This window comes from Aedes albopictus, chromosome 2 (assembly GCF_035046485.1).
Source record: "Aedes albopictus strain Foshan chromosome 2, AalbF5, whole genome shotgun sequence".
Classification (NCBI taxonomy): Eukaryota; Metazoa; Arthropoda; class Insecta; order Diptera; family Culicidae; genus Aedes; species Aedes albopictus.
Window position 1 is genome coordinate 193,976,575 of NC_085137.1, and position 25,340 is coordinate 194,001,914.

General features: G+C 38.0%; 1 protein-coding gene and 1 long non-coding RNA gene across 2 annotated transcripts; one reads left to right on the top strand and one right to left on the bottom strand.

The window, feature by feature from the left end:
• Window positions 1–315: 315 nt before the first annotated feature.
• On the top strand, window positions 316–6,098 carry LOC109404779 (uncharacterized). Its single transcript, XR_009997597.1, has 3 exons — window positions 316–874; window positions 975–1,293; window positions 5,929–6,098. It is a non-coding gene; the product is annotated as an uncharacterized LOC109404779 (long non-coding RNA).
• An 8,434-nt stretch (window positions 6,099–14,532) lies between these two features.
• LOC134286308 (uncharacterized) lies at window positions 14,533–15,234 on the bottom strand. The gene has a single exon (XM_062847911.1). The coding sequence runs from the start codon at window positions 15,232–15,234 to the stop codon at window positions 14,533–14,535; it is 702 nt and encodes a 233-aa protein (XP_062703895.1).
• Window positions 15,235–25,340: the final 10,106 nt, after the last annotated feature.

Sequence of the window (25,340 nt, forward strand, 5' to 3'; positions counted from 1 at the left end):
GAACGGTTTCCGTTTCGGTAGTAGGGAATGGTCGATCTTCGTTTCTACCTTCGCTGGTAGAGCTTCGAGAATTTGTATTCTCCGCTGCAGAAATTCCAACAGATCCTTCACAGTGTCCTGCTGCTTCGTAGACGAATGTTCTTCCCACCCGCGTCGTGTGGTAGGATCGAGACGAGAACTTAGAAGTTCCACCAGCAACAGATCCTTATAATCCGCTGGCTGGATAATCTGGTCGAGCGTTTGAATCACACGGTCGAATCCATCAACCAATGGATTACCCGCTTTGGCGGAAATTGCAACAGATGGCGCTAGTGAGCAGGAGTTTTTCACTTTTAAAATGTATGAAGAAAGTTGCAAAAAATGGAATTTTGACTTAATAAACGTTTTATCAGAAAAAATATTTGGTACAGGTGGTAGCTAATAATAATAGCTAACTGCGTTACCAAATATTTTTTGCCAAAATGTCGAAATATTTGAAAAAAATGAAAAAATGTTCAAATGCCCATACATTTTTTCGATTGAAAACTTCTGCCTCGAATCTGATTGATCGTCTTTTGCCTATACATGGACATCAAGAATATACATGGATTCATGGTTATCAATCTGTCAAATGGAAACAAAACAAAGTATCTTCCAAAACAAACATGGATCGGCAGCAAACGGAAAGGTGAAAAAAATCTTTTTAAGCAATAATCATCATAAATTTATTAAATTATCTGCATTTCAGGAGTGTGAAAAGTGTTAAACGGTGTGTTCCGAAACAGCATGTCTCCACCAGGCCACGTAATCATCGTTGGATGCAGGAAAATGTTCGCCCTGACGGTGGCGATGCTTGGTGGCGTGGACGACGTTCTCGCTAGAGCTGCAATCTCAGGTTAGTATGTATTCACATTGGCTTAGTTTGGGTGGATTCTTGGAAAATCCAAAGCGATTTCTATAGGAATTTTGGATGATACACTGTTTTTTTTTTGTAGAAATACGAAAAGGTCGGTCTTCTGAAGAGTTACCAAAAAGTCAGCAATATCAATGCTAACGTCTGGTCGAGCCGGAAGTGTTCCTGGGTCCGTTTATCGAAACCACCCACACGGTGTCCAAAAACACCCTCTCTGCAACTTATTCGATCTACAGTTAGTACACCCCCTGCCGATGGATGCGCTTCCCGTGTGTGGTGTTTAGGTCAAGACGGGCGAGAAGTCGATTTGTAGCAGCGTCGATTGGATTGTACAAGGATTGGGCTAGCTGGAGCCGGAACAGAACGCGAGAAACCAACAACAGAACTAAGGTAGTGATAAGGTAAGAGAGAAGGGCGGGTGCTAGCATGTGCGTAGCTGACCCCAGCTTCAATGTCGGGCTCCTATGTAGCCGCTCCTTCCTTCTCTAAAATTGTGTTCGCTGGCGTAGTGCATGCCAGGCGCACACGACATTGGAGTAGAGAGGACCAAGCTACGCGCATGGGTGAAAAACTTTTGAGTACACTAATCAGCTATGATGATGTTTAGTGCTAGTAATGGACCCTTTGCCTATAGCGGACTTCCGACAGGATAACCAAAACATAAATGCTCAATTGTTCACAACTGATTCCAAGCAACTTTCACCGGGGGAACATCAATTTACATTGCTACACAACAGCTCTTGACAAACGAATTTCCCAGTGGCCACAAAAGTTTGCTATTTTGTCTTGGGGGTCTACTACAGGTCCAAGATATTAAATATTTTTGTGAACAATCCTATAATGGGGGACAACGTCGATGCATATTTTCAAATACGTATTTTACTGGAATAATTTATTGATTTTGTAATTTTACGTTCTTAACATAAAGAGAAGATATGAAACTTTGAGACAATCCATTAAGGTAACATTGCTAAAAGGCCGTACTGCCGTAATTCTGCAAAGTGACGTAAGCGACATTGATAGTTTTGGCCCATTTTTTGGTTATTATGCATGAAACTCTTGCTCATCCTCTAAGTTTCTTTCCATAGATGATAGATTACGACTAGATCTTGCATTCTAATACAGCAGGCATACCACAGTGTTATTTTTACACCAGATATTATATATAATATACCAAAAAATATCGACATTTTAAATGGCGCTTACGTCACTTTGCAGAATTACGGCAGCGTAGAAGTGAACTTCGGTTGCTTAGAGGGTCCATAACTAGCACCCAAACCGAAAACGCATAAAACGATTTGATACCTGTTCCTCCACTCTCCAGCGATTCGTCAAGAAGTTTCCTCCAGGATTCCTCCAAAGTTCATTAAGAGATTTTCAAGGTGTTCCTTCAGGGCTTCCTCCATGAAATACTCAAAGGATTTTTTTTTTAAAGTTCTCTCAGGGATTTCTCCGTGAGTTCCTTCAAGAATTCTTCCAGGATTTTTTCCAGAAACTCCAGAAACACACACATACTGAGGAGCATGCAATCCCTGTCAGGACTTCTACAAGGAGTTCCTACAGGGATTTTTTTCAGGAGTTCCTTCAAAGATTCCTTCAACATTTCTTCAGTAGTTCTTCAGTAGTTCTTTCAAGGATACATGCTGGATTTCCTTCAATGATACCTTTGGGAGTCGGGGCTTTCCATGAGTTCTTTCTAGGATGCTTCCAGTAGATACTTCAGGGATTGCTCCAGGAAATACTCAAAGGATTTTCCGAGAACTTACTTCAGGGATTTTTCCAGGGGTTTCTTCAAGAATTCTCCCAGGAGTTCCTACAGAAATTCCTCCCAGAAGTTCTTTCCGAAATTCCTCCAGAAGTTCTTACAGGATTTTTTCCAGATTCAAGAGTTTTTTTCAGCAGTTCTTTCAGGAGTTTTTTCAGGTATTCAAAAAAATTCTACAGGGATTTTTCCGCAGGAGTTCATCCTCCTTGAGGAACGTTTGATTTCTTTATAAGTTCTTTAAGGAATACCCGCAGGACTTCCTTAAAGGATTTCTTTGGGAGTTCCTTCAGAGATTCTTCCAAGAGTTCTTGAAGAATTTCTCCAGAGTTCCTTCACAGATTTCCTAAAGTATTTCATCAGGCATCCATCCAGGGAACAATCCAAGGATTTCTCAAAAAGTTCCTTCAGAAATTCCTTAAGGGGCTGTCCATTAATTACGTAAGGGAATTTTTACGATTTTTCGACACCCCCTCCCCCCCTTGTAAGATTTTTTGTATGACAACCCAAAAATTTTTGTATGGCGCGTAAGATTTCTCATACCCCCCCCATTCCCCCATAAAGCCTTACGTAATTAATGGACAGCCCCTAAAGAATTCCTACAGGAATCTCTCCAGGAGCTCCTTCACAGATTCCTTCAGATTTTTAGGGATTCCTCCAGTAGTTCTTTCATGGATCTCTCCGGAATTTCTACAGAGATTCCTTCAACATTCCTCCAGGAGTTGTTTCACGAATACATGCAGGGTCTCTTTCAAGGATACCTGTCAGAGTTTTTTCAGAGAAACCTCTAGGAGTTCTTTCGGGGATATCTGTAGGAGTTCCTACAGGAAATTCTCCAGGAGTTCCTTCAGAAATTCCTTCAGCATTTCTTTAGAAGTTTCTTCAGGAGTTCTTTCAGGAATATCTGCTGGATTTCCTTCAAGGATACCTTTGAGATTTCCTTCCAATACTTACTTCAGGGTTTCCTCCAGATTTCCTTAAGTAATTGTATGGTGTCCTTTCTGGGATGCCTTCAGGAAATACTCAAAGGATTTTCTTAGGAGTTCCTTCAGAGATTTCTTTAGCAGTTCATTCAGGATTTATCAGGAGTTCCTATAAGGATTTCTTTAGAATTCCTTCAGAAGCTTCTTCAGAAGTTCTTTCAGTGATACCTTCAGAACTTTCTTCAGGGCCTTCCAGGAGTTCTTTAAGAGATTCGCCCAGGAGTTCCTGCAGAGATTTCTTAAGGAAAGCCTCGATAGATTCCTTCAGTTTCGTCAGGGATTTCTCAAGAAGTTCTTGCAGGGATTCCTTCAAGAATTCATCCGGAGGTTCCTACAGGAATTGCTCCTGGAGCATTCCTCCAGGAGTTTTTTTTTCAGGAGTTTTCGAGGGAGTTCTTAAAAAGATTTCTTCCAGCAGTTCCGTCAGGAATAGTTTCAGAGATACCTGTTGGATTTCCTTCAAGAACACATGAGGGAGTTCCTTTAGGGATTCTTCCAAGAGTTTCTTAAGGGATTCCTTCAAAGTTTTTAAAGAAATTTCCTAAGGCGTTTCTTAAGGGATTCCTCCAGAAATACTGTAAAGGTTTTCTTATGGATTCATTCAGGGATTTCTCTAAAAGTTCCTTTGGGAATTCCTCCAGGAGTTGATATAGGTATTTCACCAGGAGTTTTTTTCTGAGAATCCTTCAGAATTCTTCCAGGATATTTTTCAGTGATACATTCAAGACTTTCTTCAGAGATATCTTCAGGAGTTACTTATGGGATTATTCCATGAATTCTTTCAGGAATTCGTCCAGAAGATTCTTCCGGGATTGAAGATTCAAAAAATACTTCAAAGATATTTTAGTGAGTTCCTAACGGGAGTTGCTTCAGAATCCCTTCAGGAGTTTTTTTTAATAACACCTTCAGTATTTTCTTAAAGGTGACCTTCAATATTTTTTCAGGGATTCCTCCAGGATTTTCTTCAGGGATTCCTCCAGAATTTCCATCAGAAATTTCTCCAGGAGTTCCTGCAAGGATTTCTGTGGGGGTTCTTCATGAATTCCATTAGCATTCCTTCAGAAGTTCTTATAGGGATACCTGCTGGACTTTCCGCAAGGATACCTTTAGGAGTACCTTTAGGGAAGCCCCCATATGTTCTTCCACGATTTATTTTTGAAATTCCTACAGGATTTCCTTCAAGGAATTTTTCAGGATTTCTTAAGGAAAATCTTGAGGAATTCTTCCAGTGGATATTTCAAGGATTTTCCAAGGAATTGCTTTAGGAATTTCTCCAGGAGTTCCCTCAGGTATTCCTCCTGGAGTGCCTTCAAGATTTCCTCTAGGAGTTCCTACAGGAATTTCTCCAGCCAAATTTGAATTCTCATCGAACACGGATGGATATGAATATTTTAAAAATAGATAGTTGGCCAACTGCACATTCGTGGTGCTTGCAACATTTTCGTTCCAGTTTGACGTTTGCTCACAACCACCACCTAGTCCATCGTTTGGCAAACTCGATCCCCTTAGCATTGCGCGAACATATTTCCATAACTATGATTTGAATCGCAAAATGATCGAAAAGCTACGTCTGTTTGTCGGTCATTCCTTTTTTATTAAGTTCTTTCAGGGATACCTGCTGGACTTCATTCAAGAAAGAATGCCTTTAGTTGTTGATTTGTTGTAAATTTCTTCAGGAGTTCATTCAGAACAGCCTTCCCAAACGAACACCGAAGTCGCTGAGTACTGCAGTTACATGTTCGAAGTGCATTTTAAACACAAGTTCAAACATATGCACATCACACTTGTACCGCATGAAATGGTGCGGAAAGCGATTGTCCAATAAAGAACTTTCTCAATCAACGAGTTACAGTTCAGTACCACCAATCCAAATGCCACTTAAAATCCCAGTACACAGGGTCAAATATTTGTCAAAAAAAAAAACAATAATGCTGAAACATCTTGTTTGACTCAATCGAATTTGCATGAGTATCCAACAGATGTTTGATATTAGTTCATTCCCTCTCGGTTTTCACTCGATTAGAATTTTGTTTCAAACCGCCGAGTTTTCTTTTCAAGGATTTTTCCAGGAGTTACTTCAGGAATTCCTCAAGACATTATTTCAAAAATTCGTACCCGCGCCCCAAGTTCCTACCGCCATTTCTTTAGGAGTTTCTTCAGGAGTTTTGTTTGGGATACCTTCTGGACTTCTTTTTTATAGATTTCTGAATGAGACCGAATTATGTTTAGCTAAAGGGAAGTTGGGAATTCGTTCGCGTTTTAATATTTATTCCTTTTTATATTTCTTGCAGTTTCTTCTGGCAATCACGGCTGTTCAACAAATATCATTCCGGTTACCACATGGCGAACACCATTACAGACACCTCCGTTCTGGTCACCATCCCATCAACATTATAAAATGTAATAATTTTTATTTTACTAATTCTCTTTGTATTTGTTTTTTTAGTATTAAAAAGCATGTAGGGGGGGTGGGTGGTTTAAGTTGGTGGGTTTTGCGGGGCTCAAAAAAATATCCGAAAATCCAAGGGTAGATTCTGCATCTTTTACAAAATTAATAGTTAATATGCGAAGCGACGAATTCCAAGTACGTATTGGTTACTTAAAAGTTTGAAATACTTCCATAATGATTTTTACATTTATACAAAAATAACTGAAACTGGTTCACCAAGTTCTCCAAACTTGCGAGGTGACGCATTACATGTCTATTTTTTAAATCATATTGGTTACTTAAAAGTTTGAAGTACTTCCATAATGATTTTACATGTATACAAAAATAACTGAAACTGGTTCACCAAGTTCTCAGAAGTTGCGAGGTGACGCATTACATGTCTATTTTTTAAATCATATTGGTTACTTAAAAGTTTGAAGTACTTCCATAATGATTTTACATGTATACAAAAATAACTGAAACTGGTTCACCAAGTTCTCAGAAGTTGCGAGGTGACGCATTACATGTCTATTTTTTAAATCATATTGGTTACTTAAAAGTTTGAAATACTTTCATAATGATTTTTACATTTATACAAAAATAACTGAGACTGGTTCACCAAGTTCTCCAAACTTGCGAGGTGACACATTACATGTCTATTTTTTAAAATCATATTGGTTACTTAAAAGTTTGAAATACTTCCATAATGATTTTTACATTTATACAAAAATAACTGAAACTGGTTCACCAAGTTCTCCAAAGTTGCGAGGTGACGCATAACATTACATGTCTATTTTTTAAATCATATTGGTTACTTAAAAGTTTGAAATACTTCTATAATGATTTTTACATTTATACAAAAATAACTGAAACTGGTTCACCAAGTTCTCCAAACTTGCGAGGTGACGCATTACATGTCTATTTTTTAAATCATATTGGTTACTTAAAAGTTTGAAATACTTCCATAATGATTTTTACATTTATACAAAAATAACTGAAACTGGTTCACCAAGTTCTCCAAACTTGCGAGGTGACGCATTGCATGTCTATTTTTTAAATCATATTGGTTACTTAAAAGTTTGAAGTACTTCCATAATGATTTTACATGTATACAAAAATAACTGAAACTGGTTCACCAAGTTCTCAGAAGTTGCGAGGTGACGCATTACATGTCTATTTTTTAAATCATATTGGTTACTTAAAAGTTTGAAGTACTTCCATAATGATTTTACATGTATACAAAAATAACTGAAACTGGTTCACCAAGTTCTCAGAAGTTGCGAGGTGACGCATTACATGTCTATTTTTTAAATCATATTGGTTACTTAAAAGTTTGAAATACTTTCATAATGATTTTTACATTTATACAAAAATAACTGAGACTGGTTCACCAAGTTCTCCAAACTTGCGAGGTGACGCATAACATTACATGTCTATTTTTTAAATCATATTGGTTACTTAAAAGTTTGAAATACTTCTATAATGATTTTTACATTTATACAAAAATAACTGAAACTGGTTCACCAAGTTCTCCAAACTTGCGAGGTGACGCATTACATGTCTATTTTTTAAATCATATTGGTTACTTAAAAGTTTGAAATACTTCCATAATGATTTTTACATTTATACAAAAATAACTGAAACTGGTTCACCAAGTTCTGCAAAGTTGCGAGGTGACGCATGACATTACATGTCTATTTTTTAAATCATATTGGTTACTTAAAAGTTTGAAGTACTTCCATAATGATTTTACATGTATACAAAAATAACTGAAACTGGTTCATCAAGTTCTCCAAAGTTGCGAGGTGACGCATAACATTACATGTCTATTTTTTAAATCATATTGGTTACTTAAAAGTTTGAAATACTTCTATAATGATTTTTACATTTATACAAAAATAACTGAAACTGGTTCACCAAGTTCTCCAAACTTGCGAGGTGACGCATTACATGTCTATTTTTTAAATCATATTGGTTACTTAAAAGTTTGAAGTACTTCCATAATGATTTTACATGTATACAAAAATAACTGAAACTGGTTCACCAAGTTCTCAGAAGTTGCGAGGTGACGCATTACATGTCTATTTTTTAAATCATATTGGTTACTTAAAAGTTTGAAATACTTTCATAATGATTTTTACATTTATACAAAAATAACTGAGACTGGTTCACCAAGTTCTCCAAAGTTGCGAGGTGACGCATGACATTACATGTCTATTTTTTAAATCACATTGGTTACTTAAAAGTTTGAAGTACTTCCATAATGATTTTTACATGTATACAAAAATAACTGAAACTGGTTCACCAAGTTCTCCAAAGTTGCGAGGTGACGCATTACATGTCGATATTTTAAATCATATTGGTTACTTAAAAGTTTGAAGTACTTCCATAATGGTTTTACATTTATACAAAAATAACTGAAACTGGTTCACCAAGTTCTCCAAAGTTGCGAGGTGACGCATTACATGTCTATTTTTTAAATCTTATTGGTTACTTAAAAGTTTGAAATACTTCCATAATGATTTTTACATTTATACAAAAATAACTGAAACTGGTTCACCAAGTTCTCCAAAGTTGCGAGGTGACGCATAACATTACATGTCTATTTTTTAAATCATATTGGTTACTTAAAAGTTTGAAATACTTCTATAATTATTTTTACATTTATACAAAAATAACTGAAACTGGTTCACCAAGTTCTCCAAACTTGCGAGGTGACGCATTACATGTCTATTTTTTAAATCATATTGGTTACTTAAAAGTTTGAAATACTTCCATAATGATTTTTACATTTATACAAAAATAACTGAAACTGGTTCACCAAGTTCTGCAAAGTTGCGAGGTGACGCATGACATTACATGTCTATTTTTTAAATCATATTGGTTACTTAAAAGTTTGAAGTACTTCCATAATGATTTTACATGTATACAAAAATAACTGAAACTGGTTCACCAAGTTCTCCAAAGTTGCGAGGTGACGCATTACATGTCTATTTTTTAAATCATATTGGTTACTTAAAAGTTTGAAATACTTCCATAATGATTTTTACATTTATACAAAAATAACTGAAACTGGTTCACCAAGTTCTCCAAAGTTGCGAGGTGACGCATTACATGTCTATTTTTTAAATCATATTGGTTACTTAAAAATTTGAAATACTTCCATAATGATTTTTACATTTATACAAAAATAACTGAAACTGGTTCACCAAGTTCTCCAAACTTGCGAGGTGACGCATTACATGTCTATTTTTTAAATCATATTGGTTACTTAAAAGTTTGAAATACTTCCATAATGATTTTTACATTTATACAAAAATAACTGAAACTGGTTCACCAAGTTCTGCAAAGTTGCGAGGTGACGCATGACATTACATGTCTATTTTTTAAATCATATTGGTTACTTAAAAGTTTGAAATACTTCCATAATGATTTTTACATTTATACAAAAATAACTGAAACTGGTTCACCAAGTTCTGCAAAGTTGCGAGGTGACGCATGACATTACATGTCTATTTTTTAAATCATATTGGTTACTTAAAAGTTTGAAGTACTTCCATAATGATTTTACATGTACACAAAAATAACTGAAACTGGTTCACCAAGTTCTCCAAAGTTGCGAGGTGACGCATGACATTACATGTCTATTTTTTAAATCATATTGGTTACTTAAAAGTTTGAAATACTTCCATAATGATTTTTACATTTATACAAAAATAACTGAAACTGGTTCACCAAGTTCTGCAAAGTTGCGAGGTGACGCATGACATTACATGTCTATTTTTTAAATCATATTGGTTACTTAAAAGTTTGAAATACTTCCATAATGATTTTTACATTTATACAAAAATAGCTGAAACTGGTTCACCAAGTTCTCCAAACTTGCGAGGTGACGCATTACATGTCTATTTTTTAAATCATATTGGTTACTTAAAAGTTTGAAATACTTCCATAATGATTTTTACATTTATACAAAAATAACTGAAACTGGTTCACCAAGTTCTCCAAAGTTGCGAGGTGACGCATGACATTACATGTCTATTTTAAATCATATTGGTTACTTAAAAGTTTGAAATACTTCCATAATGATTTTTACATTTATACAAAAATAACTGAAACTGGTTCACCAAGTTCTGCAAAGTTGCGAGGTGACGCATGACATTACATGTCTATTTTTTAAATCATATTGGTTACTTAAAAGTTTGAAGTACTTCCATAATGATTTTACATGTATACAAAAATAACTGAAACTGGTTCACCAAGTTCTCCAAAGTTGCGAGGTGACGCATGACATTACATGTCTATTTTAAATCATATTGGTTACTTAAAAGTTTGAAATACTTCCATAATGATTTTTACATTTATACAAAAATAACTGAAACTGGTTCACCAAGTTCTCCAAAGTTGCGAGGTGACGCATGACATTACATGTCTATTTTAAATCATATTGGTTACTTAAAAGTTTGAAATACTTCCATAATGATTTTTACATTTATACAAAAATAACTGAAACTGGTTCACCAAGTTCTGCAAAGTTGCGAGGTGACGCATGACATTACATGTCTATTTTTTAAATCATATTGGTTACTTAAAAGTTTGAAATACTTCTATAATGATTTTTACATTTATACAAAAATAACTGAAACTGGTTCACCAAGTTCTCCAAAGTTGCGAGGTGACGCATGACATTACATGTCTATTTTAAATCATATTGGTTACTTAAAAGTTTGAAATACTTCCATAATGATTTTTACATTTATACAAAAATAACTGAAACTGGTTCACCAAGTTCTGCAAAGTTGCGAGGTGACGCATGACATTACATGTCTATTTTAAATCATATTGGTTACTTAAAAGTTTGAAATACTTCCATAATGATTTTTACATTTATACAAAAATAACTGAAACTGGTTCACCAAGTTCTCCAAAGTTGCGAGGTGACGCATGACATTACATGTCTATTTTAAATCATATTGGTTACTTAAAAGTTTGAAATACTTCCATAATGATTTTTACATTTATACAAAAATAACTGAAACTGGTTCACCAAGTTCTCCAAAGTTGCGAGGTGACGCATGACATTACATGTCTATTTTTTAAATCATATTGGTTACTTAAAAGTTTGAAATACTTCTATAATGATTTTTACATTTATACAAAAATAACTGAAACTGGTTCACCAAGTTCTCCAAACTTGCGAGGTGACGCATGACATTACATGTCTATTTTTTAAATCATATTGGTTACTTAAAAGTTTGAAATACTTCCATAATGATTTTTACATTTATACAAAAATAACTGAAATTGGTTCACCAAGTTCTCCAAAGTTGCGAGGTGACGCATTACATGTCTATTTTTGTAAATCATATTGGTTTTCTTAAAAGTTTAAATTCCTCCCTAATGATTTTTACATTTAAATAGAAACAACCAAAACTGGTTCACCAAGTTTTCCAAACTTGTGAGGTGACGCATTACATGTCTATTTTTGTAAATCATATTGGTTTTCTTAATAGTTTGAAATACTTCCAAAATGATTTTTACATTTTTTATATCCTTCAAAAGAAGAATATTAAAGATGTTGACAAGTCCAAGGCTTGTGCAGTCTCTGCAGTGTGGTCCAATGACCACACGTATTTATACTACCTTAGGTAGACATAATGAATCATACCTAGACATTTAGGTACTGTAATGAATAGTATTCCATGTCGGTAGATATCCTATGCACACAATTATTAGGTAGACACTACAGTCCTTTCCCCTTTAGAAAACTCAGAAAGTCACCACCAAAATAATAATAGCACAAATAAACTGACGATTCCGTCACTTTCAAAGAACATATCTGTTCGCTAACAAAACTACAAAAACAAAAAGACGATTTCGTCATCCCAATATCGGCAACGGTACCAAAAAGTACAAATAACACAAATCCATTCACCAAAACATATGACAATTCCGCCACAATAGAACAATTTCGTTCACCACAAAAAAATAATATTTCGTTATTACCAAAACAAAAAGACAATTTCGTCCATGCAACATCGGCCAAAAAGAACATTCTGTTCACAACGTAATGGCAAACCATAAAAGAACAATTCCGTTCTCCGCAAAAATAACAATTTGTTATTACAACAACCTGAAAACCAAAAGGAAATAATTTCGGAATAACTCAAATGAAATTACACGTTCCTTGATCCTCGTCGCCACTTTTATATCCTTCAAAAGAAGAATACTAAAGATGTTGACAAGTCCAAGGCTTGTGCAGTCTCTGCAGTGTGGTCCAATGACCACACGTATTTATACTACCTTAGGTAGACATAATGAATCATACCTAGACATTTAGGTACTGTAATGAATAGTATTCCATGTCGGTAGATATCCTATGCACACAATTATTAGGTAGACACTACAACATTTATACAAAAATAACTGAAACTGGTTCACCAAGTTCTTCAAACTTGCGAGGTGACGCATTACATGTCTATTTTTTAAACCATAAAAGTTGCAAGCTATATCATATTCTTTCTCATAAAACTTTGAAATACTTTATAGGAAATTTTTGCGATTAGTCAGAAATAATCGAAGCTGGTTCATCAAATTCTCCTAAAATGCGAGGTGATGCATTTCAAATCATATCGGCCCTTATTATGAGTATCACTTCACGGTGAAAATCGATCACGGTGACAGATTGCGAATCCACGGTGAAAAAGTTGTGGGTTAATCAAATGGGAATCACTTGCACCGTGCTTATTACCGGTGTCACTTTTTTGTTTTCACCGTGAAGTGACACTCGTAATAAGGCCCATCGTATTCTTTCTTCTTCAACTTTGAAATACTTTATAGATTTTTTTTGCGATTAGTCAGAAATAATCGAAGCTGGTTCACCAAGTTCTCTCAAAATGTGATGTGACGCATTGCAAGATTCTTTTTTGCAGAATATTCTTTCTTCTAAAACCTCTAAAACATTGTGGGTTCAGCCCAAATTTAACTGACACTTAACGTGCGCACACACTTTCAAAGCGTGCAGGATCGAGTCTTTAGTGCACTTACCTATTCTTTGCATAAATCAAGGAATATGTGCACCAAAGACGTTTAGACGATCCGAGGCAAATGTGTACTTTTATCATACTGTGATAGGTTGTTCAATTTGGGGTGATATCTGAAATAGTTCATAAGAAATTTTGTCGTTCAAAGCTCCACCAAGTTGTTGGAAGTTGCCGATGAAACCACCGTAAAGTTAAGTGTTTCGGACGTTTCGAATCACAAACGCTTTTTGTACAAATCTAAAGCTTTATATTTGCGTTAAGCATTATCCAATATGTATATTGTTAACTCTCACCTTATTTGTTCTACACTTAGCACAATGCGTTCTTGACCACGGATGCGGTCAGCTGACCTGAAGGTCCCCTTCTGCCTCGATATTGACCGATCATTCCTCTTTCATGCAAATCCTCTCTTTATTGCGACTGACTTGGTGGCTTCTCTTGGCCCGGCGGATCGCCAATCAAGGCTTCCTTTCCTCAAAACCAGCTCACTGACTACTGCGGTTTCGGAAGCTGCAGCCACGTCCGCGTCATTACGTAAACTCAGCTGGAGCGGTTCCAGGTATCAGCGGTTTCCGTGTTCGGCGCAATTTTCATTTCAACGCGCACGGCTGGTCAAAAAGTCGGCGATGTCGTAAGCTGAAAGCGGCAGCTATTAGCGCGGACTACACACGTTGGGTCTAGTGGTTTCAACTCACCTGCCTCTGCGGATGATCTCCCGGTGGCTGATATTCCACACCTGACTTCTCGACCGATTTCGCTTCGCACGATGAGGTGGCCTGTTTTCGTGTGAGGTAGGTAGTTTTAGAAAAAAATTCAGCGCAAATCAGAAAAGTTTCAGCTCACCTGTTTTTTTTTTAATAATTCCGTCGTTGGCTGATGAAATGATGGCTCTATTCGGATCTTTTTCGCGATAGGTAGGTCATTCGTAATAAAATTCGTGTATTTTCTTCACTATCTACCTATTTACATACGATGTTTGGCTGCTGCTGCTGCTGCTGCTGCGATGCGATCGCGATTTCACTGCTGATGAAACGAACTGTCAAAATGTTGTTGTGGTAGGCTTACCGTACTGCACCCTTTCCCGCACAGAATGTAAAATTTAAATATTTTATAAACTCATTTTAACAACAAAACAACACATGTACTTTGTTTTATATAAAATACATTACATGTTTAAAACAATGCGCTGCAGCGCGCTGTAGGGCATTTCTAAATGATTATTCAAATTATAATCGAAAGCAAAAAATCATAAAATAAAATCTTCCCTAATCTGGGGCAAGCACTGTAAACTTGTATACGATACAGAGTCGCCATCTGTTGGAGTTTGGTGGAACATTGAATAGTTTTCATTAATTTCCGATAGAGTTGAAAAATATTCGAAGCGCCTCTCGCGGTGAAATGTGTCGGAAACCGATGCAGGTAGTTCATTTGTGGAGATCCGTGGCTGACTCCTTGATGAGCGACGGCAATTTGATCATCGCTTGCACCTGCTTCTTCTTAAGAAGCTTGTTGTTATTATAGCGTTTTAGCAACGTCTGCCAAGCAACCAGGTAATTGTCCCTCGTAATCTTTAGCGGATCGATCAGTGCCTTTGCCTCACCTGCCAGGCACCCTTTGAGGTAGTGAAACTTCTCCACTGCCGGTAGATCTGGTTTCTCGTGAATCAAGGAAGTGTAGAGATCCCTGAAACTCAACCAGTCATCGATGTTGCCATCAAAACATTGTAGCTTGATTTGAGGCAGCCGAACGTGGTCCATCACGCCATGTAGAGTGGCGTCTCCAGGATGAAGCGTTTGGTTCTGATTAGCATCGCTCTGAAACGCTTGAGCCTTCTCCACTAGAAACGATTTCGCATCGTAGTAGCGGTTCTCCATTTCCACTTGGCTGGTCTGAAGGCTTTCTTGTTCCTCGAAATCTTCGTGCGCTTCGATTTCCCAAACAGTTTCACTAATCTGTACCCATAGCGTATCCAACTTCTCAAGGCGGACATTGATTTGAGCAGCGGTAGTATCGTCTTTGAAGTTTTTAACGAATACGCAAATATTACTTAAAGATAATTTGAGTCCCTTCAGTTTTGTAGTCAACGACTTCAGGGAATCCGCACTCCTCGTGACGGGTTTCGACATGGTTGCTTGCCTTACGCAACCGGAGCTCAGACGAAACTCGGTGATCAGGCAGTATGCTCCACTCGCAGTATCGTTGAATCGTTGGTGAATCCAAATTCGAGAGAAAACGCAGATGTAGTATACAAATATGTTTGCTTCGGCTAGACATATACTGTTCAGCTCACCTATGAGAAGAAACAGCGGCGCTACCGAAGCCAAAAGCAGCAAACTCCGATTTGGTTCACCTCAACGCAACGTACGATCCGTTGCTTCAGATTCCGTTTCAAGCCAGCAAATGCGTAGGAGTGGAAAACCCAATAATGTAGTATGCAAATTTGAAACTTCGGCTAGACATATACTGTTCGCCTCACCTATGAAACTACAGCGTGCAATTGTAGCCGAGTCCAAATTGCATCCAAATGTCCAAATCGTCACAATTCTCAACGGACGGTACAGTGGGAAATCGTCTCAAATCAATCCAGTGCAGCGGAGAAATAATAACCAATGTAGATATACAAAATGGCCTGCTTCGGCAGGACATATACTTAGTCTCACCTGGAGAACTAAAGATGGCGCTGAACGAATTAGCTTCAGTCCGAGAACCAATGAAAACCTCAGGGATTGCGTCCAGAAATAAGTTGACTCGCAACAATCCAATTAGCATCGAAAGGATTAATATTTATTTAGTGTGTAGCACCGTAAATCCAGCTTCGGCTGGGCATATACTGTTAATGTGTATTTACCTGACCGCAATGGCCGTTGCGTGATGCCCGAGCCTGGAAGCAACTTCGGTGTCGTCCCTCTCGAAGTCACTATCGGTCGTCCGTCGTCGTCGCAATGTTGCCCACCTTCGAATCGTAGTACAGATGTAAGGAAACGTCCGAACCAGTTCTTCGCGAACCGATTGATCCTTCGCGGTGTCCGTGGAATGGCGCCGTATGCCGGGGAAGGAAGTCGCCAAAACCAGTTTCAACAAACCGATTGTTCGTCCGTATCACCGATGGATCCGTCGGTCGAGGGCACTCACAGCAACAAATCGCACAGAAATCGTAGGATTGGTGTTAGAATAATATTTGGTAATGCTTCGGCAAGACATATACCGGTTCTTACATACCTGAACGGTAGTAGAACAACGCTCTGGTTATTCTACAATCCAGTTGACGATCCAAGGGGGCTAATCGAATCCGATTCCAGTCTCGTTATCACTGATGTCCAATGTTGTTGGTGATAATTACTGATGTTGTTGGCGAACAGCTTGAGTGCGACTCCAAATGGCAATTGGATAGCGCCTTCCAGACGATGGCGGAATAATCCCTTCAGCATACAGACGATGACTGTAGGATCCTTTCAGGCGACTTGAGATGGCGATTACTTCCTTTGAGGACCTTTCAGATGGCGGTTGCTCTATTGAAGGTACTGTATAGTATGGCGGTATCCTTTGTCCACCGAATGGCCTTTGCTGGACGTTCTTGGCGCGAAGTGGTCGAAGCGTCGAAATTCGACCGATCCGTGGTCTGGCGGTTGTGGAGAATCCGGCTCGAAGGACCAGCTTATGTCGGAGAGCATCCGACCGCAGTAGTGTTCGACCTCCACACGACCTTGCCCAAGAACGTACCTTTTCCTTCCTTGCCAGTCCAAACCAGTCATCCAGCTTCGGTGAATCTTATACTGGTCCGTATCCTCAGGTCCAAGTCATCTGTAGACCTTCCTCCTCGCATGCAGTAATAACACCACCGTTTCACACAAAACACCTTCTTTATTCACAAAACAACATACTATTTATTTTACTACACTACGAACATTTATTGCTTAAAAACTAACATGAAAACAGCAAGGGTTAGCCCCTTGTATTGCTCGCGACGACGGACTGATATGCACTGACCGCTCTCGATCGCCGTGCTAGTTTTCTCCCGATGACCAGTGATGACCGTAGTGGTGGTAGATAGTCCGAGAGTCCGAGTTCACGAATCGGTTCACCACACACATTGCCACAGTAGCTCAGATTCCAACGGAGTTCCTAAACGCGGCGAGTATTACAACTGTTGGCTGCGTCCGTACAATAATTGGTGAGCTCGTAGACACAGGGATTAGGCTGAATCCTGATATTTGGCTGAATCCTGTTCAGTGATTCTGTTGAATCCTGTTCAAGAATTTTCCTAAATCCTGTTCAGGGATTCGACTGAATTCCTACCGGGGAGTTGACTGAATCCCGTCCGAAGATTAAAGTGATTAATTTCAGGCGATTATAGATAATCCGCTCAGAAATTTAAAGTGAGGATTCTGGGCAATTATGTCTGGGTGATCAAGTAAATCCGGCTGTGGAATTTGAACAAATTGTGTTAAAAAATTAAACTAAATGCTCTTTTTTGATTTGATAGACTTTTCGAAGATTCAGGAAAACTTTTTCGAAAGATTAAAGTAATCCTTTCCCAAAGATACAACTGAATTCTGTCCGGAGCTTCAAGTAAGTCCTCTTTGAAGCTTCAAGTGATTTCTATTCGGGGATTCAATTGAATTTCACCAGTAAATTCAATTATGTCTGGGAGTTTTATTGAATCCTGAAAATTCGAGAGAATTGTGATCGAAGTTTCCACTAAATACTCTCCGAAGATTCCATATCATCTTTTAGAGATTCAACTGAATCTTATCCGAAGAATAAAGTGAATCTTCTCTGAAAATTTTCGTGACCTGAAGACATAAGTCATTAATTCAGGCATATTCAAGTGAATATCTGAAGGATTGTTTCTGGACTTTCGAATGGATCGCGTCTGGAGATTCTAGTGAATCCTTTTCGGAGATTCACGTGAGCTCTGTTCGATGTTCTGTTCAATGTTCGAAGAATCATTTCAATTCTCGCCAGAGGTTCAAGTTAATCTTGTCTGAATTTAGTGGCAATTCCTTAACCTCAAATCTACCTGTGCACCAAGTATGAATTTTGGAATTTTTAGAACAAATTTGCTTGTAATAAATAGAAAATGACGAGAATAGCTGCTTTCACTCATTTCTATTTCGATTTTGATCATAAATTCCTTACAATTGCAAGTTTTAGGGTCGGTGCACAGGTAAAAAGTAAGGTTACGCGACACCACTGTCTGAATTTTAAGTATACATAGTTGGAAGTAAGTAATGCTCAAGTGTATGTCGTATATTGATTCAATCAGACATCACGGAGATACACCTGTGACCTAGCTCCTTTTCAGATTCAAATGATAACTTTTGGAAGGTTCAAGTGAATTTTGTCTGGAGATTCAAGTGTATCTTCTTTGGAATCTGGAGATTCAGGCGAATCCTTTTCGGAGATTCAAGTTAAAACTAATCGAATATGCTACTAATGTCTTCGTTGATCAAACCAATCCCGCCAGAAGATTCGAAATAATCCTTTTTTGAGTTTCAAGTCATTTCTAGTTGAGCAACCAAGTTAATCTTGTCTGAAGATGTTAGTGAATCCTATTTAGGGATTCAAGTTAAATCAGATCTAATTGCCCCCTTAATTTATCTTTGTCAAGAGTTGCAAATGAGTCCTGTCCATTAGCTCTAATGCCTTTTTCGGAGATTCGACCAAATCCTATCCGAATGTGCGAGCTATTCAAGCTCTGAATTAATGTTGGTTCCGCTTGGACATGTTTAGTTGTTCTGTCTCGATATTCAAATAAATTCTGACTGGAAATTTCAGCGGACTCCTGCTTGGAAATTCATGTGCATTCATGTGGAAACTCTCGGTAGATTCAAGGTTAAATCTGTAGAAGTTCACGTGAATTTTGTCTAGATGTTCAAGTAAATCTTGTCTTAAAAAAATCCTTGATTTATTTATTGCACAAATTCATGTATAGTAAGGGGGATGACGCTGCCTTCGAATCGCTGAATAAAAAAGGAAGAAAAACTCTTACTATACAGTTTTTCTTCTCCTTATAAATTTCTACAATTAGATTAACTTTGAATATGTACATAAAACTGTATATGTACATAAATCTAAACTAACCTTTATCTTTTTCCAGAGATTCAAGTAAAAACTAAATTCGTTTGAATTTCAATTCAAGTCAATCGTGTCTGAATACCCACCTGGATTCTTCCTGTACATTCATGGGAATCTTATCTGGTATTTCATATGAATTCATATGAACCATATTCAGCAATTCAAATGAATTGAATTTGAATGGTTTAAAATTCGAAAGAATCTTTTCGGTGATTGAGTTTAAATTTGTTTAAAACTTCACTTGGAATCCTTTTCGGGGGATCATTTAATCCTCTCTAGAAATTCTAATGAATCCTCTTCAAATATTTAAGTGAATGCTCTCCGGAGGCAAGATTGAACAGTATCTCTTCCGGTGATTCAAACTATGCAATAGCATCAGCAATAGAAAAACTTCCTGAACGCGTTTGGTATGCTTTTGGAAAATGTTCGAAATGCTTCTGGAAAGCGTCTAGAGTGCCTCTGAAATACATAAGTAATGCTTTTGAAAAGCATTTTATAATGCTTCTGGTTGGCATTTGTAATGTTTTGGAAAACATTTGGAATGCTTCTGCAAACGATTCGTTATGCATCTTGGAAGCATTGGCAATGTCTCTGGAATGCATTCGAAGTATTTCTGGGAAGCGTCTACTATGCTTCTGGAAAGCATTCGGAACGATTCTCGAAAGCATTTAAAATGCTTCTGGAAAACTTTCGTACAACATTTTGGATTGTCCGAAATATCACTGGAAAGCATTCAGAATGCCTCCGAAAAGCGTTCAGAGTGCATCTGGAAAGTGTTCGGAATGCTTCTTGGAAGCGTTCGAAATGCCTCTGGAATGCTTTCAGAATGTTTCTGGAAAGCCTAAATAATGCTTTATGAACCCAAGGAACAATTCAAAGTCATAAATAAGCATGCATGTCGAATTATTGCTGATTTATAACATTCTCAGCTGAACAAAAACCAAATGCTGAATAATAAGCTGAAATGATGCTATTTATATTGTAAATAAGCCAAAATGCAACAAGTTAAAAGCTTATGTTCCACAGTTTCCGTTAGCTGATTATTGTAGTTTACATAAGTTGAACAAATGCTTTTGATGTTTAATACTTCAGCTATTGTAGAAAGGTTAATAATGGTTTAACAGTAAGCTATATAAACGGATTTATGATTTACTTGTTCGATTATCACTTTTCGATTGAACACCAGATCAAAGCGATGATAATAGACCAGTTCCTCATTGTTAATACGTATTGATGCTTGTTGCACAAAATTTTTGCAAAATATTTTTTGCAGCAATTTCAAAGTTGTAGTCATCTTCACAACTTTTTTTTGATAAATATTTTCAACCTTCCATAAATCTGAACATTGATCTTTGACGGCTTTGTGGAGATGTTTTGCTCTCAGCGAGCAACTGCCCAATGCCAGGATGGCGTAGACTGCAAGGCATGCGACGGGTGATTGGGAGATCACGAGTTCAAATCCCAAGTTGAATTTTTTTAGAAGGGCTTGTGTGTTATAAATGCGTTTAGATGAGACAATTAAAAATTATTGGACTATAATTGCACCTCACACGTCAATTTGTTTTTGTTATCAGCAGCTTAACATAGCTGAACACAAGTTGAATATGAGGCTGATATAACACAGATTACATCCAACTGTAAAGCCTGTATCGCGCTTGGCGAAATGATTGCTGAATAACTTCTCCACTTTTGTTTGAACAACGCCTGGTTACAAGCTGTGATGAAATAATGTAAAATAATAATGTAAAATAATGTAAACTGTAATTCAATCGAATGTGGAATAAAAATGTCATTGCAATGTTGGTTAAATAAGTAATTGTTCCTAGGGAATGCTTTTGGGTAGTAACCGAAACACTTTTGGAAAGCATTTAAAATGCTTTTGGAAAACATTCGGGACACTTCTGAAAAGCGTTCGAAATGCTTCTAGAAGGTGTTTATAATGCCTTTCGAAAGCATTCGAAATGCTTCTGAAAGTGTTCGGAATGTTTCTGAAATGCATTTGAAATGTTTTTAGAAAGCCTTCGGAAAGTATTTGCAACATTTCTGGAAAGCCTTTAAAATGCGTCTGAAATGCTATCGGAATGCTATAGGGAAGCAACCGCAACACACTTGGAAAGCATTCTAAATGCTTCAAGAAAGCATTCGGAACGCTTCTGAAAAGCGTTCGAAATACTTCTGGAAAGTGCTTGAAATGCCTTTGGAAAGCATTCGGAATGCTTTTGGAAATCATTAGGAATGCTTCTGGAAAGTATTCAATATGCCTCTGGGAAGCGTTTGGAATGTATCTGAAAGCGTTTGAAAAGCTTCTGGAAAGCATCTAAAATGCTTCTAGAAAACACCCAAGATGCTTGTCTTTGAATGAAATGCCTTTGGAATGCATTAGAAGTGCTTTTAGAAAGCGTTCGAAATGCTTCTGGGAAGCAAACAAAATGTCTACGGAAAGCTTTTGGAGTGTTTTTAGAATGCATTTGAAATGCTTCTGGGCAGCTTCTCAAAACCCTTTGAAATGCTTCTTGATCGCATTTCGAATGCTTCCTCCAGGGTAGTTAAGTTAGTCATGCCCAGAGACTGAAATGAAAACTGTTTGGAGATTCAAGCAAACCTTGTCTGGGAATTAAGGGTTTTCGAATGAAGCCCGTTTGAAGATTCTGATGTTCCAGTTCCAAATGAATTCTGTCCGGGGATTAAAGTGAATGTATTTCGGCGATGCAAATAAGAATCCAGTGAGAGTTTCACATAAATCCTGTCTCGAGACACAATTGCTAGAAATTTCATGTGAATACTTGTCTGATGTTGAACTGAATCTTGTTTCATTTTCGACTGATGCAACCATTCTCATTTGGCTGCAAATCAGCTGATGTTCCTAATAGGAATCGTGTGACTTCCTGTGTCAACGCCATGTGCTTGTTATGGCGATTTACATAACAACTGGCATCTATTTCGTCATCCACCACTCTAGAATCAAGATAGCAAAGGATAATGTGGAAAATCCCATTGCGCAGGTATGCGGGCTTCCACGTAGAGATTCAGATTCGGTGTTCGACCCGGAACAAACTGGGAAACTCCAAATAGTAGAAGACCCTCCATCCATGTTTTCGGCGTGGTTGTTACGAATATCGACGATATGAGAAGGCAAAACACTTTCTCCCTCTTCTGCTGGTTTACTCCCTCCTGTTGGTTCTTTCGAACCGAAACCTCCCTAGCATAATTTAATCGGACGTAAAATGACTCTCGTCGTGGGTTCGCTGCTGGTGCTGCCTGCCGAGTTTGGAAGTGATCGTTCTATATTTGGAAGAGTGCAATGGAGAGGGGTTTATGTACCTTGCTGCTGCACACATATGGTCGTAGGGGAAAAAGGCGTTCGCCGAGCAAGAAGCCGACGACCAAGAAGACGAGGTGCATAATTGCATTATGCTGCTTTTGCCTGGCGTTATTGTTGTTGGTAATAATAACAAAAACCAATTACACCAACATGTGCAGCTGGCTGGGAGCGATACCACAAGGAAGGGGAATGGTGTGTGCTTTCGTCGCCGTCGTCGTAGGTTCGGCAGAAGTGTTCTAATTTTATACCTGCACCGCCGCGCCGTGTGGAAGTGCCATCGGGACTCTGTTAGGTAGGTTACGCGAAAAAAGCGGTGGCAGAATTCGCCGGTTGCGCGGTTTTTTCTTCTTTTCGAAAGGCCCAAAGGGGAATTTGATGTTCTGATCTAGATGTGGAAACGAGGATTCGGAGAAGGTGCTGCAAATGGGATATCGGTGGGAGAAATTATGCCGGGCGTTCCGGGTAATTGCAATTATTGTGTGCGTATGATTTATGCCCCCGACTTGCTCGCTCTCGGAAGGGATCGTTTGTTGATTACGTTGATTTGAGAAGGAATTTCGGCCAATTAAGGTGGGTTGTAGGGAATGAGATATGCGCTCAGGTAGCGAATTAGCAGTGCTTGATTGCATGAATGGGAAATTTTTCGAACATAATCGTAGGTTCTTCAAAGGTTCGGTTTAGTTACTGTTTTAATCATACCAATTAAAGAAAAGCTATGCTGATGCTGAATCCAGAAGGTTCGAAAAATGTAGTTTAGTCATATTGCTTACATCAGTTCTGAGTTTTACACGTCATGTAAACTTCATTTAGGTAATAATCATGTAATATTGTAGAACAATATACATGATATATCATGTAAATTTGTGCTGTATATCATGTAACCACCCTAAGCCATGCTAAAGTACATGACATATGAAGTTTACATTATATTGCATGCGATTTACATGACATGTCATGTAAAGTAAACTTCTCTGAAATCCCACGCATTCATGTACATTATGTCACAAAAATTTATATGTTTCGTTCGATCTATGTGGATAAATGCGATGTAAGGTTATTAAATGCTACACAGAAGAATACACAGAAAAAAATAATGAGATTTACACGTCATGTAAACTTCAGTTTAGTCATGTAAACTTAGTGTTATGATGGTTTACATGATATATCATGTAAATTTGTGTTATATGTCATGTAAACACACAGAGTCGTGCTGAATTACATGATACATAATGGAAGTTTACATGATATTTTATTACTTTTACATGATATGTCATGTAAACTTCTGTGATATCCCACGCTCCAATCATGTGCATCATATGTCACAGAATTCTACACTCTTTTTTCGATCTGTGTGGGTTTAAGAACGGTGAGGTTGTTCCTTGTTTTTGTTTGGATTTGGAATGTTTGTACTTGTTCCAAATTTTGTTGCTATTCTCTCTTATACCCCAAGGATTTCCGACTTAAAACCTTAATGGCTCACGGCAAGCCCACCTTTTTTTTTATTTTATCGACCACCTCATCCCATATCAGAGCTCAGAGTCAGGTTGGTTCCACTGATTGCTTCCCGGGTACTTCGTGATCTTGTATTCCTTCTCCGCTTTTGCCATCTTCTCCCCTGCCTGACAGAGAGGTAATCTCCGCTCATTATCACTTCCCCTCGGTAGAAGGTATTCCTTCGGCTTCAACTTCAACAACCGCATGGAGTTGTGCGGTGCTTGCCATTAAGTAGCTCTTCTAGCAGCTCCACCGAACTCAGGAGGAGACTCTTCTGGTGGTTGTTGCGTACCTACCTAGAGAGTTCTTTCCCTCCTTCCGTTGAATCGTTTATTTCGCGCCTCTATCGGTGGCCGGCGTTGTTTCGTTTCGATCTGGTCTGTCTCTCTCTCTATCGTTTCCTTCTGCTCCACGGGTAAAGAAGCACGGAATCTTCATCGCCGGCTGCCGGCTCACGTCCGCAGTGGAAGTTGGTTGGTGATGATTGGGGAGGTGGGAAGGTGTCCAAGAGGGGGATTACAAGTGGAAAACGAAAGCGCTACTGCGCTGCAAGGTGCACTGATACGGAAGAGCGCGCCAGCAGGCAGTGAGTGTAGGGGATGGTGGTCAGCAGGGGGACAGTTTTTGTTTTCATGACATACGGATGTCAAAATAGTCAATGGTTAATAATTTTGGAAGTGCTAAAATAATACTAAGTTAAGGTGAAGATATGACGAAGCCACAGCTCAAATTTTCACGAGCACAAATCTGAAGAAGTGGATGTCGTATTGCATTGGAAGGTTGATCGATTGGTTACCCGCTGGAGGTGACCAATCGATCAACTTTTGCTCTTGAAAATTTGAGCTGTGGCTTCGTCATATCTTCACCTTAAGGTGTCTTACTGCATCACTAAGTTTTCAAACGAATCATTGACTTTTTGCTTTTCAATGATTGTTTGCCTCGCATTTTTGAAGTGATAAAAAACTGTCAATTCTGCAGCAACGCAGCAGAAAAAGTATCATCGCAATCACTGCGAGTGAGCATATAGGATGATACTTTTTCATACGAATATTCGCTTTGGTGGCAGAGAATTATCACTTTGAAATTTTGAGGCTCATATCCAACATGGCTGCCGATGCTGATGATGCCGTAAAAAGCCTTAAGAGATTAGCTCTGTTTCATTTCTTACGATACCTCAAGGGGAACTATAATTGTATATTCACTGTAACGTACCTTTTCCAAAGACACTCATGAAGATGCGTAGGACTCCTCAGCTGCTAGTAGAATTCAACAATTAAATAACATCACATTTCAGGCCAAACATTTCAATAGGTCCTATCTGCATTTGAGAGGCTCTCT